Source organism: Kryptolebias marmoratus, linkage group LG1 (genome assembly GCF_001649575.2).
Source record: "Kryptolebias marmoratus isolate JLee-2015 linkage group LG1, ASM164957v2, whole genome shotgun sequence".
NCBI classification, from domain to species: domain Eukaryota; kingdom Metazoa; phylum Chordata; class Actinopteri; order Cyprinodontiformes; family Rivulidae; genus Kryptolebias; species Kryptolebias marmoratus.
The window spans coordinates 6,179,301-6,194,167 of record NC_051430.1 but is presented as its reverse complement, the minus strand read 5'-3'; the positions used below and the strand labels follow the sequence as shown (position 1 = coordinate 6,194,167).

The following is a 14,867-nucleotide window of genomic DNA, read 5'->3' as shown; positions in this document are numbered from 1 at the left end:
AAATAAACATTCAATATGGCAAATTCTTCCCCACTTATCATTGCTCTAACAAGTACATATCTCCCATTTCCATCTTTGATACACTCTATGACTTTAAAGGGCACCGATTTTTTAATAAGAATTGCAACTCCTCTACTTTTGTTAGTGAAAGAGGAGAAAAAAACATGTTCAAAACCGCATTGTTGCAATTTTAAATGTTCGGAATCATTTAGGTGTGTCTCCTGCAGTAGCGCTATATCTACACCTTCCTTCTTAAGAGCTAAAAGGACCTTTTTCCTTTTAATTGGTGAATGACTTTCCTTAATGTTCTTAACATTTACAACCCAGAGTTAGAATGCAGTGCCACCCAAATAATGATTACACATAAGGACTGCAATGAGCTGAGCTGAACAAAAAACAACCGAAACCAACAAATTAAAACCAAAAGAAAACAGAAAAATGCGCTTTCCTGGCGCGCTTCCCCCCTAAAAGAACAGGGGGCCAACCCTTTAACCAAATACGTGTGTTTCATCTCCCTGATGAAGACACACACAGGTAAACAGACCCAAAAAAGAAAGTCCATCATCTATCCATCGTTGCCACGCACCACTTAAAATTACGAGAAAATATAGCTGAGCAGATCAGGTTGAAATGAGTCATGATCATAATTACTCACATCACTGTTCTCATGTGTGGAGAGGTGAACACAAAGAATCAGGAAATGTTTAGAGATTAGACCCCTGACACAGTCCGGTCCAGCGCGTTTGTCTCCATAATCTTCGGCTGGCAGTAATTCAGCCCAAACTCCCAATGAACTCCATTGCCTTATCCGGAGAAATAAAGATCTTTGCTTCCCCATCGCGCACAATCCTCAACCTGGCCGGGTAGAGAAGGGAGTACTGGATGCCTGCCTCCTGCAGCCGTCGCTTTACCGCATCGAATCCTTTCCGCCTGCACATGGTGTCTGCCGAGAAATCCTGGAAAAACATAATCTTGGAGTTCTGGTACCTCAGGGGCTGATCTTCACTCCCCGCACGCCGCGCAGCTTCGAGTACCTGTTGTTGATCTCGGTAGTTATGAAATCTGATCAGCACCGGTCTTGGTCTCTGTGTAGGCCCAGGCTGTGGAGCCAGCGTGCGGTGCGCCCTCTCGAGCTTGATCCGGCCGTTCTTGGTCTCGACTTGTAGAAATTCGGGCAGCCATTTTTCAAAGAATTTTAGGGCTCCAGGACCAGCCTCTATGCCCTCTTTTAAACCAAGCACTCGAATGTTCTTTCTCCTGCCTCTATTTTCAATGTCATCAAGTCGTTGTGCCATCGTGAAGGCCTCTTTCTCCAACTTTTTTATGCGGGCCGTAGCCTGGTCCAGCCCGTCTTCCTGAGCTGTAATCCTGTCCTCCGCAACTGTAGTGCGTCAGGCCAGCTCCTTTATCTCCGTGGCCTGGCTCTTAAGCATTTCAGTCAGAATGTCTACTTTCTGGGAGATGACTGATGAAATGTTCCCAGTAATTTCTTCAATAACTTGGCGGAGAGCAGGATCGAGTGTGGCGGCCCCAACAGCCGCTGGTGGCTCTGTAGCTAGCTCCATGTTAGCCACGTTACCTGTGTCAGCCAGTTGAGAGGTCTTGTCTTGTTGCAGGTCTTGTTCGTTTTCTTTAAGTTTTTGGGCGGCATTATGCTGGAGTGAGTCGAAAGAGCATTTATCAGCGTTCGTATAACCACATTTAGTTGAAAAGTCTTAGTAAGAGGGTGATATTCTGCTCAAATATAAAGTATATGGTGCGCAGCTCAACGAAGTCGACCGCTTGCTACGCCGCCATCTTGAAAAGCCCACTTCTGTATTCTTAATACACATCTGAGGACTTCACCAAGACCCTTCCAAGACCTTTAACATTCTGGCTGATTTTTTCATGACAAAGCAGGGGCAAGGCCTCAAGAGGCCCCTGGGCACAAACGCCCCCCCTCTGCTATCTTCATCATGCCATTGCTTTACAGCAATGCTGATTTCTCATTGATGCAACAGCCTAGATCAGACAACATGAGTTGCAATCATTTTACAACCCAGAGTTAGGGTTAGTTGGACTAATAGTAAAAAAGATCTTACAGGAGTGCAAACAGTTCAGCCTGCTCTCTGCACCCATCTTGATTATCTTGATTATCAGCCAAGATAGATTATTTTGTTTTATCACAGTTCAATACTTCATCTGCCATATCATATATTTAAAAGCTTTTTATTTAACTCTGACTGGACAGTGACCTTGAGTGATGGCTGCTCAATTATAAAAAAAATATATACAAATCATAATTATTGAAAACAATAATCATCAACATCATGTTTTAAATGCTGTTCTTGGTGTTAAATGTTATTTCTGAGCAGCAGAGAGGACCTCTTTGTGTGTCTGAGCCCTCCCCTCTCCCAGACACAGGTGGAGTGGAGGGGCTTCAGCTCGTGCAGCTTAGGTGGTGGATTTATTTTCAAAGTGGTTGATGTTTACTATCCTATTTTTATGATCATTTGTGTCATGATTTGAGTTTTTGAGTTATTTTTCTGTATTTGATTTCATGTTGGTTTCATGTTGTTGTGTTTCTGTGTGTTCTTGTCACTCTTGTTTTTTTCATGTGTTTCCTGTGCTACTATTTACCTGTCCTCAGCTCAGTAATTTTCCAGTCAGCCTACCATACACATCTGCACCTGTCCCTAGTTTGTAATTAGTCACCTGTGTTCACTTAATTAATGCTTTCAGTCCATAAAACCTGTCTTTTGTCACTCCTTCCTTGCTGGCTCATTGCATTCGGTTAATTTCTGCCTTCTCTATGCTCATTGTTAATCCCTGTCTTGTTTTTTTGTTTATGCCATGGTCAAGTTCTGCTCCTTGGGTCATCCTCCTTGTGTTTCTTTTAGTGAGTTTTGAATTAGTTTGCTGCCTCATCAGCTTTTTGTTTTCCTTTTTTTGTAAATAAATTAGTTTTGTTTATTTAAGATGAATCTGCATTCTGGGTTTGCTTTGCTCAGTCATTACAATTTGGTGCAAAATTTCAAACAAACTACAAATCTGATAAAGTGCAAAGCCCCACTTTTAGCACAGTATGGCATAATATCATGTATATTATACACCATTTATTTTTTTTCACTCATTACTAAGTGCCCCTTTGCATCAAGGGTCCCTAGACATGTTCTCAGGTTGTCTTTATGGTAGATCAGGGATAGAGTGGAGGTTATTATCCAGTGTGAAGGGGGGTCTTAGTTATTACACCTTTCCAACCAAATGATGACAATACAACTCAGAGATCTGTTCAGTTTAGTTAACGATATAATGACAATGATATGCATGTTTGAAATACAGAAAACAGCAGTCAGAATCATAAATACTGTTGATACACAGACAGATTACAGTAACACACAATGGAGCGTTTATCACCATAATTTATTTTAATGTATCCTAATAGAATGTTACTGAACACTAACCATGAGATCTCAGTAATTCAAAATACCCTAATAATTTCCATGAGACTTTCATTGTTGTTTAATGATAATGTATAGCAAGATATACAAATGGTTGAATTGTGCATACTTTTGTAAATAACCCAGTTACATTTGCTTGTGGAGGTATTTGGAATATTTGAGTGTAAGTTGCACTTATTAAAACCCCACTGAGAGCCTTGGGATGAAGAAATTAGATCAAGTATAGGGGTCAGGTAAATAAAACAGGAAGTTCATTTTAGTTTTCACCCTACCCTTGGGGACAAAGAAACAGGTCTAAAAACACACATATGATTAACTCAGAGGGGTAGTGCTGTCAACTTTAAAGTGATGTTCTGTTTAATCATTATTAATAGTTATTACCTTATCAGCCATGACATCAGTCTTAGAGCACAGAGTATGAAGAAAGAGGCAAAAATCTTTTTCCAGGCTAGGCTAATGGCTAGCCAAATGAGGACCTGCTTTCTATTCTTTATCAGGCTTATAAAATATCTCCTTCTCAAGAACAACATACTGGTGTGAAAGAACACTACATTAGCTAATAATAAACCTCTACAATTCTGCACAACACCATTTGTTTAGTTTGTTACAGTTTTCTTGACTGAACAAAGTCTGTGTTACTGCACCTATGTTCATGTGCAGAACTAAAAAAGACTTTGGATATAGGGATGGTGTCGAGGCTGCAGAATCTATCAGTTTATCTGATCAACACGTTGAGTCTAATACTGTATACCCCAGATAACTCCTGGCAGACTGGCTTAACTTGACTTATGTCCCTTTCTCCATACTCCATGCTCAATGACTGATGTCACAAAAAAGTCTTAAAAGTCTGAGTGTAAAAACGTGTAAAAGTTGCATTTGAATTACTTGTTTTTTACTCTTAAGGTTAAGTTGACTTAGTGGTTATACAGTACATTCTATGGGAAAAAACAAAACTCTAAAAGGTAATTTTTGTGTTCAGTCACCACAACAAAATGTTGTGGTGAGTTAAAAAATATAGATGTCATCTTACCTTTCCTGGGTAAAAATCTTACCTGAAGTGAAAAGCTAACACTGGAATTTAACCTGAGTTTCCAGCAGACATTTTTTTTTTTTTCACTGTACTCTAGGGGTGAAGCAGTAACCCTAGAGTATTCATTCTAGAAAAAGTACAGGAGTAAAGAAAGATCCTATCTAAAGTACTCTACATCAAAACAAAGTAAGAATGGTTTGTTCAGATGAGAGACAGACACTTGAAGACTCTGTTGGTTTCACATCAGCTGTGTGGAAAAGTTTCCCAGTGATACATGGCAGTGATGCAGAGTGTGAGGTGGAAAGCCAAAAGGGTCATAATTCACACACTTTCAAACACCCTCTGGCTCCAAATAAACACTTAAATAGATCACCAAGTGTTTAAAAAGCTCCATCTGTGTATGAACAGCATGCTAACACTGAGCTAGCTGAGAAGCTAATGCGAGTGTTTAAACTTTTAATTATTTTTTTGTTTTTATTTTCTCATTGGGAGATTGTATTCAGTTCTGAATTCTCTTAGATTTTACAAGTCAAATTATGTGAAAAAAACTCCTAATTTTTTGTTTTATCAACTCTGTGTTTGACATATGACCTGTAGAACAATGTTTACTCTTCAAAACAGATGAATAAACAATACAACTTTTTTTTTTTATAGTGATGTGGACAATTCCTCCCTTGCTGTTCATGATCTGTGACCTTAATGCCTCCCCACTACCATTGGTGGTTTGTTTTTCTCTCTGGAAAAAAGAAGTTGCATTTGTTTTTTTTGGTAGAAACCAAACCTAAAGTGAATGGTGATTTATTAGTACCATTACACTCTACTGATGGTTTAAACCAGGGGTGTCCAAAGTGGGACTGGTAGACTATTTGTGGTCCTTTAAGTAATTCTGTGCAATGGTGTAATGTTGTTCCATGGGCTTAAGATGTAGGTGCAGATAGACACCTTTGAAAATTGTAGGGGTGACCCTTATTAAATAATTTTTAGGTTTACCAAAAAATCAGATAAAAAATTTAGCTACGTTTATTATTTTTATTCCAATTTCATGATAAAAAGGACCACAAACCTTAACAAGCTTTTACCAAAATATAGACTTTTGGGTAACCATTCATAACATTTGGCTAAGTAAAGCAAGAATTTTGGAAGAAAAAAATTGCTACTGATTTAATCATCAGTAGAGGGAAATTTACCTTTGGTAAGGGAATATGGGGAAGGCATAATTTACACATTCAATCATTTTTACTAGTATCTCTTAAAACCTAACGTTGTATGAATAGGTTTTAGTGACCGCCATCTGTACACTTTTTCTGTGTTTCAACTGCCCTTTTTAACATGGGACATCCATAGTTGAGTTGGTCCAGGAGACTTTTGAAAAAACTCTCAGCTGGGATAGGAACTGCAAGCCAATGAAACATCTGCCACCAGGCCACATGACCTGTTTTTAGTGAATCATATTTTTCTGGTGTTCCTGAGTATAGCCTAAAATATACTTGCCATGCACAAGAAAACAAAAAACAATAGACCCAACAATTTAAAGGAATTGAATGTTTTACTTTTAGTGAGGTAAATGTTTGCAAGGCTTTTATGCTTTGGATCTACAACAATTTGAAACTTCTTCTCCACCAAAATGTGTATACTTTTGCCCTTTCACTAAAAAATTCTGTATTTACACTGCTGAGGGTTTAAAACTTAAAGAAAAATAATCACGTTTTTTAATCAAAAATTAACATTTTTGTGGCCCGCGAGTACTTTCAACTTCGTGACTTTGGCCTGCATGTCAAAATGTTTGGACACCACTGATGTAGATAAAGGGGTCAGTATTGTCACTCACTGAATTAATGACAACACACACTTTAGCTCTTAAAAGTATGTCTGTGTACAGAAATTTAAGAACATTTTCTAAAACTGGCTCACAATAATGCATCAAACCAAGTCAAAACCAAGGGGAATCCTATTAATAAATGTATTAATAGTTATTGATTATTAACTGATCCTTCTCATTTAATGAGATCCAATATTGTAATTACAAGAAAGTTAGTTATATAGTAAATACTACAAGCATTTCTTCTTATCTAATAAATGCAGTGCAGCTTTTACACACAAGACTTTAACACAACATACAGATAATTAGAATCAGATAATAAAGCTGTATCAGTGTTAGGAGTCCTTCACCCTCCAAAAAAAGGTTCAAGATAAAAATCTCAGCCAAGTTGATTACAACAGAGAAGTCAGTCAGTTTTTGTAGTAGGAATCATGTCACGAGTTGTGAAGAGACAGTGAAGGGGCACAGCCACAACATAAACACTTCTCGTCAGCTGAAAAGCCTTGGTATGAACTTTACATCGGCGTAACACACCTGTTACAACTCAGATTAAGAGAAGCATTCATTAAAATCTAAATGGAATTTTCACTTCACAACAAACTACAGCAAAGAAGGGAGAGGTCTAAATAAAAAAGGTCCTTTTTGTTTTTGTGAGGACTTTTGGTTTGAAGCTGCAGACTGGTGTGTGTGTGTGTGTGGTGAGGGTGTGTATAACTGAGTACATAGCTACGTCAGCAAAAGCCTTATATAAGGAAAATGTAAATGTCACTCATCCCATCTGACTCTGCACTTCTTCAACTCCAACAGCAGCAGTTCTGCCTCTTCCAATTAGGCAGAATTTTCAGACAGAACTGAAAGTGATAAAGGGCTCCTATTTCTATTTTTCAGTAAACAAACTGAAATTTGCAGCTCTTAGTTACACTTAACCAAGGAAAACAATTTTATAATGTGTTTAGAGGACATGCACCTGCTTGGACACCTCCCCTCCCCCTTCCCATATATTATAAATTATATAACATGGCTGCCACCACTAGCTGTAGGATTCGGAGTATAATAAGTAAATATGATCATAAATTAAAGTCTGTTTGTCTCAACAGAGATTTGTGAACTACAAACATGAAAAGGTTGTTTCTTGATGCTCACATTGACCTGCTTCTGAGACAGGAAAATTAATGAAGGGAAGCCTGAAGGCATCTAGAAGCCTGGATGCCTGCTTGGGGCATGATTACGCCGAGAAAAATGTTGTGTCTGTGAGAGGCTGATTTTGCCATCGACTTGGCCTTCAGACTTCACAAACAAAGTTTCAATGCTGCAGGTATCTATAAGTTAGAAAGAGGACAGGACATAGCCAAGCTGCAATGGGGAAAATGTCAGAGGCTAATTCACACCAAAGAACAAGAATTTCTTTATGTCTTGTTCTTCTTCTTCGGATACCTTAAATCCCCTAATTATAGGGAAGTTAAACACTTAAATCAGTGGAGTGTGCCTTTTAAATTCTATCATGTTCATGAAAAAAATGACATGTTACTTCAGCTGTAGAGAAGGAGGACAAGCTCAAGTATTATGAAGTAAAGTATTGCCTCTACACACTGCTACTTTATATAATTCAAGTTAAGTTCTAAATAAATTCTCAAAAATGTGAGTAAATATTCAAAGTAAGTATGCAGTATATTTGTACATCTACTTCCTATGAAGTGAGTGTAACATCACAGACTACCTGCAACCTAAAGGCCAACTAATCTGCTTTGGACTCAAGCATGCGATCCAGAGCCACACAGGTAATAAAAAGGCACCTGTAAACTAGCAGCTCAAGAAAGAAGAGCTGGAGATGCTCAGCAGCCTCCAGCAAAATGCTGCAGTGTTACCAAACAAGCATGAATGGATCTGATCACTGACTCAACACAACATTAAAATACACAAAAAGCTTGTAGTAATATGTGATGCTACACTGAGGATATGCAAAGGCCTTGACTTCTGATCTATAGTATGTTGTACAAGTCTAAGAAGAAACTAAAGGATTTAACCTGAGTTAATAATACAACAGTCTGTACGAAATACTAACACGCTTATTTTCTATAAAAGCTTTTTAAAATATTACTTTGTTGAAGTAACAGTGAAATAAAACTAATTAGCTGTTTTGAACATGTTAGCATTAAAAAAGATGCTGAAACCTATTTGCTAATATTTCAATAAGGACTTGTTTTTTTTACATATAAGCTTTTCTTCCATTGTAAATACCTCAAACACCTGAAAAAGAATAAAGTCTGATTGATTTAAGCCTTCAGCTTCAAAGAGCAAATACGCTTTGTTAAAGGCAAGGCAAGAAAAATAAGTCACAGTCTAAGGTTGCTAGGAAGGAGTTCTTCATCTTTTGGTTCTTTAACTTCCTCTCTCAGCTCAGAAATTTAACTGTAAGCAGCATCTTTGAAACACAATGACTCTCTTTTTCATCTTGTTCTTGTTCTTTTGCTTTTCTCTAACAGAAAGGCAGAACGTGATGATGGACGAGGTTATTTCTACATGACTACATCCTACTGCTTCAGAAGGGTTCAAATAAAACCCTCAGCTGCTCTGCTGCTAGAGCTCCAGCCCTGCCACAGAGCCACAACCTGCAGACGAAACACCCTGTCACCATAAAGCAGGCTCAGACTTGCGTTCAACAGCCGACAAGCCAACAGGATCCAGGCTGAGGTCACAAGAGGTCGTCGTAGTCCAGCAGCTTGGAGTGCTGACGGCTTTTCCAAAGACGGAACAGGCGGTAATCAAAGTACATCTCAATCATCTCTTTGCCTGCAGTCAGAACACAGAAAAAGAAAACAAGTTAAAGCATTTATGGAAAAACCTGAACTCAACTGGAATCAGCAACCATTAAGTAACCTTTTCATAGACTACTGCAGCATTCTGCTGCAGTTTGAAAAACAACAAATTTTTCGAAGTTTAGTACAGTTAAATGAACTGTAGTAATAATGCCGTTCATTTCAGTGGAAGTACAAAGTTAAGTATCTGTAATCTGATGAATTTAATTGAAAACTTTCATTTTTATTAATAAATGTTGTATTTTTATTCTGAGGCAAACTACAGAAAAACATACAATTTACAATAACATTAAATGCAGTTTTAGGGCTGTTTATTTGTGCATTTGAAACAAATTTTATAAATAGATTGGAAACATGAACTGTGGGTAATAAGTATCTGGGACTTTCTTCCAGTAGGGTGCAACATCCCTCCGTTTCCATTCCAATGTTTCAGTGTTTTGTTGCCTTACAACTTGAAATTTTAACACAATATTTTTACACCACATAACTACCATTTTGAAGATGCAAAATAATTTTATTGTAAAACAAACAAAGCTGGACTGAGATCTGGGCTTTGACTGGACCATACCAGAACTTTTAAGTGGTTCTCTTAAAACCAGTGGAGTGTTGCTTCAGCAGAGTGTTTAGGTTCATTGTCTTACAGGAAGGTGAACCTCCATTCCAGTCTCAAATCTCTTAAGACTCCGTTATGATCCTGAAGTGTTTGTATTGTTTTTTTAGGTTGAGTTACATTTTTTTCCCAGCTGCTCCTTTCTGCAGGGGTTGCCACAGCAACAGTACAGCAACTCACACAGTAGATTTTGCAGTTGTTTTACGCTGGCTGCCCTTCTCGACGCAACCTAGGCTGGAACATACAGACTCCGGAATATGGGACTGTGCCACTGACCACCGAACTACCATGACCCCATGTTACTTTGTTGTTGCAATTACAGATATTTGATCATGCTTTTCCTTTGTTTTATTTAGATGCTTTCAGTGTATTGCTAGTCCCCCTTCTGTGTCATTTGTCATTGTTTCCCATCGCTCCACTTCTAACTCAAATCCTTGCCTGCAGTGTATCTGTTAATCAACCTAGCTATCGCAACTCAGTAGTTAACCTTCTCCGTTTAACTAGTCCTCCCGGGTCTGTTGTCAGATCCTACTGTCCTACCAGCCTTCTTTTCTCCTTCCCTTCACTTCTCTCCCCCTCCTGGGAGCTCCAAGCAGAGAGCTGTGACAGTACAGTTTTTAGGGTGTCCAACTGATGGTGCTGTCCTGCCATTTTGTAGATGGCATTACACACAGCTGCACCTGGGTATCCTAACAAAGACACTTTCTGTTGGAAACAATATTAGGAACTCATATTAACTTCCATTTTCTTCCCTTGCAGACACTGTGGTTCTGAAAATCAGTCAGAACTTCCTGTGGCTGCCAGTCACTGTGTGCTACTTCTGTAGTCAACATTTTGAGTCCTGACATTACAAAATGATTACAAATACAGAAACAGGGATTCTGCTGATATATAAGCATTACAATCAGCTTTAAGTTCTCATCGAGCAACTATTGGTCAACATGAAAACATGCTCTATAATAAACAACAATCAACTCAGCAAGGTCTGGACCAATTAAATAAAATATTTAGGTGTATGGATTATAATAACCCTGCTTCAGTATTTCAGAAAATGCTGATTTACTGGAGTTTTTACACACAATCATCTCTAGGGTTTAAAGAGAATGGTCCAAAAAAAGAGAAAATATCCTGTGAGTGGCATGTACGTGGACACAAAAAGCCTTGAAATGTCAGAGGTCTGAGGACAATGGGCATACTTGTTGGAGCTGACAGAAAGGAAACAGTAGCTCTGACCAGGGTCTGCAGAATGCCTTCTCTGATTGCACAACATGTCCAGCTTTGAAGCAGTTGTTACCACTTCTGTCAGCCAAGAACAGGAGACAGTTCACCCAAGCTCACCAAAATTGGGTAATAGGGGATAGGAAAATTATTGCCTGATTTGATGGGTCTTGATTTACTGGACTCCATCGGTCTCCACAGCCATCAGATCTCAATCCAGTTAAGCACCTTTGGAATGTGGTGAAATGGGAGAATCACAACATGGACGTGTAGCTGACAAATCTAACATGCCAATATGGAACACAATCTCTGAGGAACGTTTCCAACATCTTGTTGAATCTAAGCCACAAAGATTTACGACAGTTCTGAAGTCAGAAGAGGTCCAACCTCGTATTAGCAAAGTGTACCGAATAAAGTTACCAGTGAATGTATATTCTAAATTATCCTAACATCAACAGGAGTGTTTGGGGGTGTCCAAAGTTTTACAGCCAAAAGTGACAAACGTTCTGTGAGTAGATCAAAAACAGCTGTTAAAACAAGACACGATTCAGATCATTAGAAGAGGGTCACTCAGATTTTCATTTTTCACTCTAAACTGACTTCAGTGATAAAGGCATTGACCTTATGAGTCATAAAATTAAAAAAAAGTTTAATTTCAAGACAATCCATCCATCTATCTATTTTTTTCTCCCTACTTTTTTCCTTTTCAGGTTGCAGGGGAGCTGGTGCCTACCTTCAGCCATCAGTGTCTGGAGTCAGTGTCAGTGTCATATCTTGGGCAGGTCTCAAGTCAATCACATAGACAAATGAGACAACCATTCACACCCTCACTCACATCTAGGGACGATTTAGAGTTATCAGTGAACCTAACATGCATGTTTTTGGTCTGTGTGAGGAAACCAGAATACTCAGAGAAAACCAGCACATATTTAAAGTTATGTTCTTGGAAAATACTCAGGAAAAAGGACCCAGGAAGCAGACCCAGCATCTGAACTCAAAGCAGCTTTATTCAAGGAATCAAGAAAATTCACATGGCCACTGGCCACATACTAAACACTAACAGAACTGGACTGGTGACAGGTAAATCACTTCAGCCTCACTTACTCTAGACACAAGCCAACATGACAAGCTGAAAGCTACAATGGACACACAAGGAAAACTGAACATAGGAACATATTTAAAGGCAGAGATCCTATTAACAAAACAGAAAACACCTGGGGATTATTAACAACTAAGGCAGGAGACAGAAGCAGGAACAGAGCAAAAACAAATGGAGGAAAAAACAAAACACTCAAACCTCAAACAGTAAGTACAAAAAAACAAATTACAACATTTACCATACCAGCATAAGTCCATCAGTTGTATCTATCTCACATAGAGTTGTATCTATCAGACATAAGTAGAACTGTCAAGTTCTACTTATGTCAGATAGTTTTTCTACAATAACTTTTCCTTTCTTTCAAATAAAAGAGACAAACATTTTGTCAATGATATACAAGTTATTAATGTAAGGAGAGAAAAATAAGAGAAAGCAGAGAGAAAGTAGAGCGTGGTAGCTCAATAGAAGACTCACAGCTGCAATTATGATGTTTTATTAGAAAACTACTTAGTGTGCCATCAATAGAAGATAGGAAAATAACTGATTAGGAGCTCTCACCTGTAAGCTTTCTCACACTGCCTAACACGCTATTTCTACCCACAGCAATCTATGTGTTCAGCTTTTAACCCAGGTGTTTATCTATAGTGTTCTTAGAGTCATGTCATCTGTAGTGTACATGCAGTACTCTCACCTTGAGCTGACAGCTCTAGTGGGGACTTGAATTCAACTGAGGAGGGTCTCATCAGCCTTTTTAATGTCTGAATAAGCTGCGGTGAAACAAAAAGACAGAAATAATTAGTGTGATAAGGAATATATTTTTTTAATTTTATGAAATAGAAACGACACATAAAACGATAATGAGAGGTTTGAGTTTGGAGAGTTGGTCTTGCAGAACTGCAGCATATTGTGTGGAAAGGTCCATCATGTGCACCACAGTAGCAGACGCTGATGACACAATAAAGTTATAGTCTGGGCATGAGGCCAGAGCAGGCAGTATTGCAGTCCCCTTCACACTGGATGACAACCTCTATGATGTCAGCCAGAATCTGGATGGTCTTTGCAGAATGTTGGCAAGGTCTACAAGTACAAGAATCGAATGCCCCTTTTCAAGTGGCTCTAAAGGTCCCGGCTCCACTCTACTCGGCTCGCTTTGCAAGTGTTTCCATGGGCCTTTTTCGAGGCCAGCCCCGGCAATCCTTGGCCCTGCTTCGAAGCAGGGTCCAACAGGGTGTCCCTGCTTTCGTGGGTGACGCAAGCTAGCTCCTGTTCACTCATTGGTCGTGGGTGTGGTCTGATTGAAGTGTAAGAAGAGCGAAGAAAGCACCGATAGACAATTTTGTAACGGTAGTGAAGTAATAGGACTACAAACAACAGCGTTAGCTTAACCTGCAATGTTTGTCCCCCAGGTGCTGTAAAGCCTAAAATGTCCGGTGGATAACAGCTGTCCGGCTCCGTACAACAATCGGGGCATCCAGAGCTTTTCTTCCACTGCACCTCTCTTCCTGAAGTCTCAGGAAAATGCCCAGAAGCTCAAAAAACAGCAACAACACAGGGCCAAAGTTGTCCATAGCTCTTCCGTTGTTTACACAATTGTGGTAGCGAGCGGGGCGGCTTTGGACCCCACCTCCCCCCTCCCACCAACACAAGGAGGCGTTCCTCTGCTACCGAGCAGACTGGCGGGTGGAAACACGATGCATTGTTTATAGAGCCAAGCAGAGTAGAGTGGAGTGGAGCGGGGCTGCTCAAGTAGAGCCAATGGAAAAAGGGCATTAATTAGCCTCCCAGTTATGAGTCATAGCACATGATAGAACCACAATTGTTTTGAGAATACAAAAAACTTAAAGGGGGAGGTGGGGGATCATATTCATAACACAACACTCTCATACACCTGTGTGGACTGGCCTTAGATAATTTGAAGAAGGGGCAGAGGGGGAAATTCTTTAACAGTCCTGTGGGGTCTATGTCACAGCTGGTCTCCACCTTCTCTTCACTGCACCACAGGAGTCCAGTGCAGGCCTCACCTTCCCATCTTAGTTCCAGCTTAACCAGAACGGCTGCCAGCAACAGAAGAATTTCTATATTGACCAACTATCAGCCAAGCTTCTCTCACTGCTTCTTATCCACTACAGTTTTTTTAAATTGTAATTTGATTATTTGTTTGCGATTTACTGATGATTGGATTCATTTTTATTAAAAAATATTAGTTATGCTTAAGATAGAATCTTGGATGCCAACTATCTATTTTTTGTCTAACACAACACATGAGTCAGACATTGTTGAACCTTTTCTTATTAAACCAGAACTAGACACCTCGAGAAGTTAAAATATCCTACCCTTCATGTGACGTATGGTCCTCCATACCATCTGTCAAAAACATTCACAGGTACAGGGCACATGATCATACATGCCTAGGGTTGATGTTACAGCAGCTGTTTTGTCATCATACCTCTCTGCACACATGGTTATGGAAGCCATTTTGAGTCTCTGTTGGTCTCTTTGAGGTTGTTTCACACCTAGCTACCCCTTCCACAAACACACTTGATAACACTGAGACATTTTTTGCTGTTGTTTGTATATTTTGTATTTATAGTTGCATAGTAGGCAATGGTGATTTTAAGTCAGTAACGTTGATTTTAATGATTGTTGTTTTACTTATATATATATATATATATATATATAAAAATTCCCTTCTCACCCTCCGCGGGTGGTCTTTGTTTCATCCTCTGAGCTCGGGTCCTCTACCAGAGGCCTGGGAGCTTGAGGGTTCTGCGCAGTATCTTGGCTGTGCCTAGAACTGCACATTTCTGGACTGAGATGTCTGATGTTGTTCCTGGG

General features: G+C 39.3%; 1 protein-coding gene across 5 annotated transcripts in view; it reads right to left on the bottom strand.

The window, feature by feature from the left end:
• Window positions 1-3,259: 3,259 nt before the first annotated feature.
• nsmfb (NMDA receptor synaptonuclear signaling and neuronal migration factor b) overlaps window positions 3,260-14,867 on the bottom strand; it is a 124,751-nt gene continuing 113,143 nt past the window's right edge. For 4 of the 5 annotated variants that reach the window (XM_037976060.1, XM_037976059.1, XM_037976061.1 and 1 more), the window contains 2 exons: window positions 12,724-12,799; window positions 3,260-9,079 (listed from right to left, as the gene is read on the bottom strand). In XM_037976060.1, coding sequence (XP_037831988.1) covers window positions 8,982-9,079; window positions 12,724-12,799 — 174 coding nt within the window. In that variant the 3' untranslated portion in view covers window positions 3,260-8,981. Of the gene's footprint in view, window positions 9,080-12,723; window positions 12,800-14,867 lie in introns of those variants that run through there. The other variant, XR_005233288.1, reaches the window with a different exon arrangement.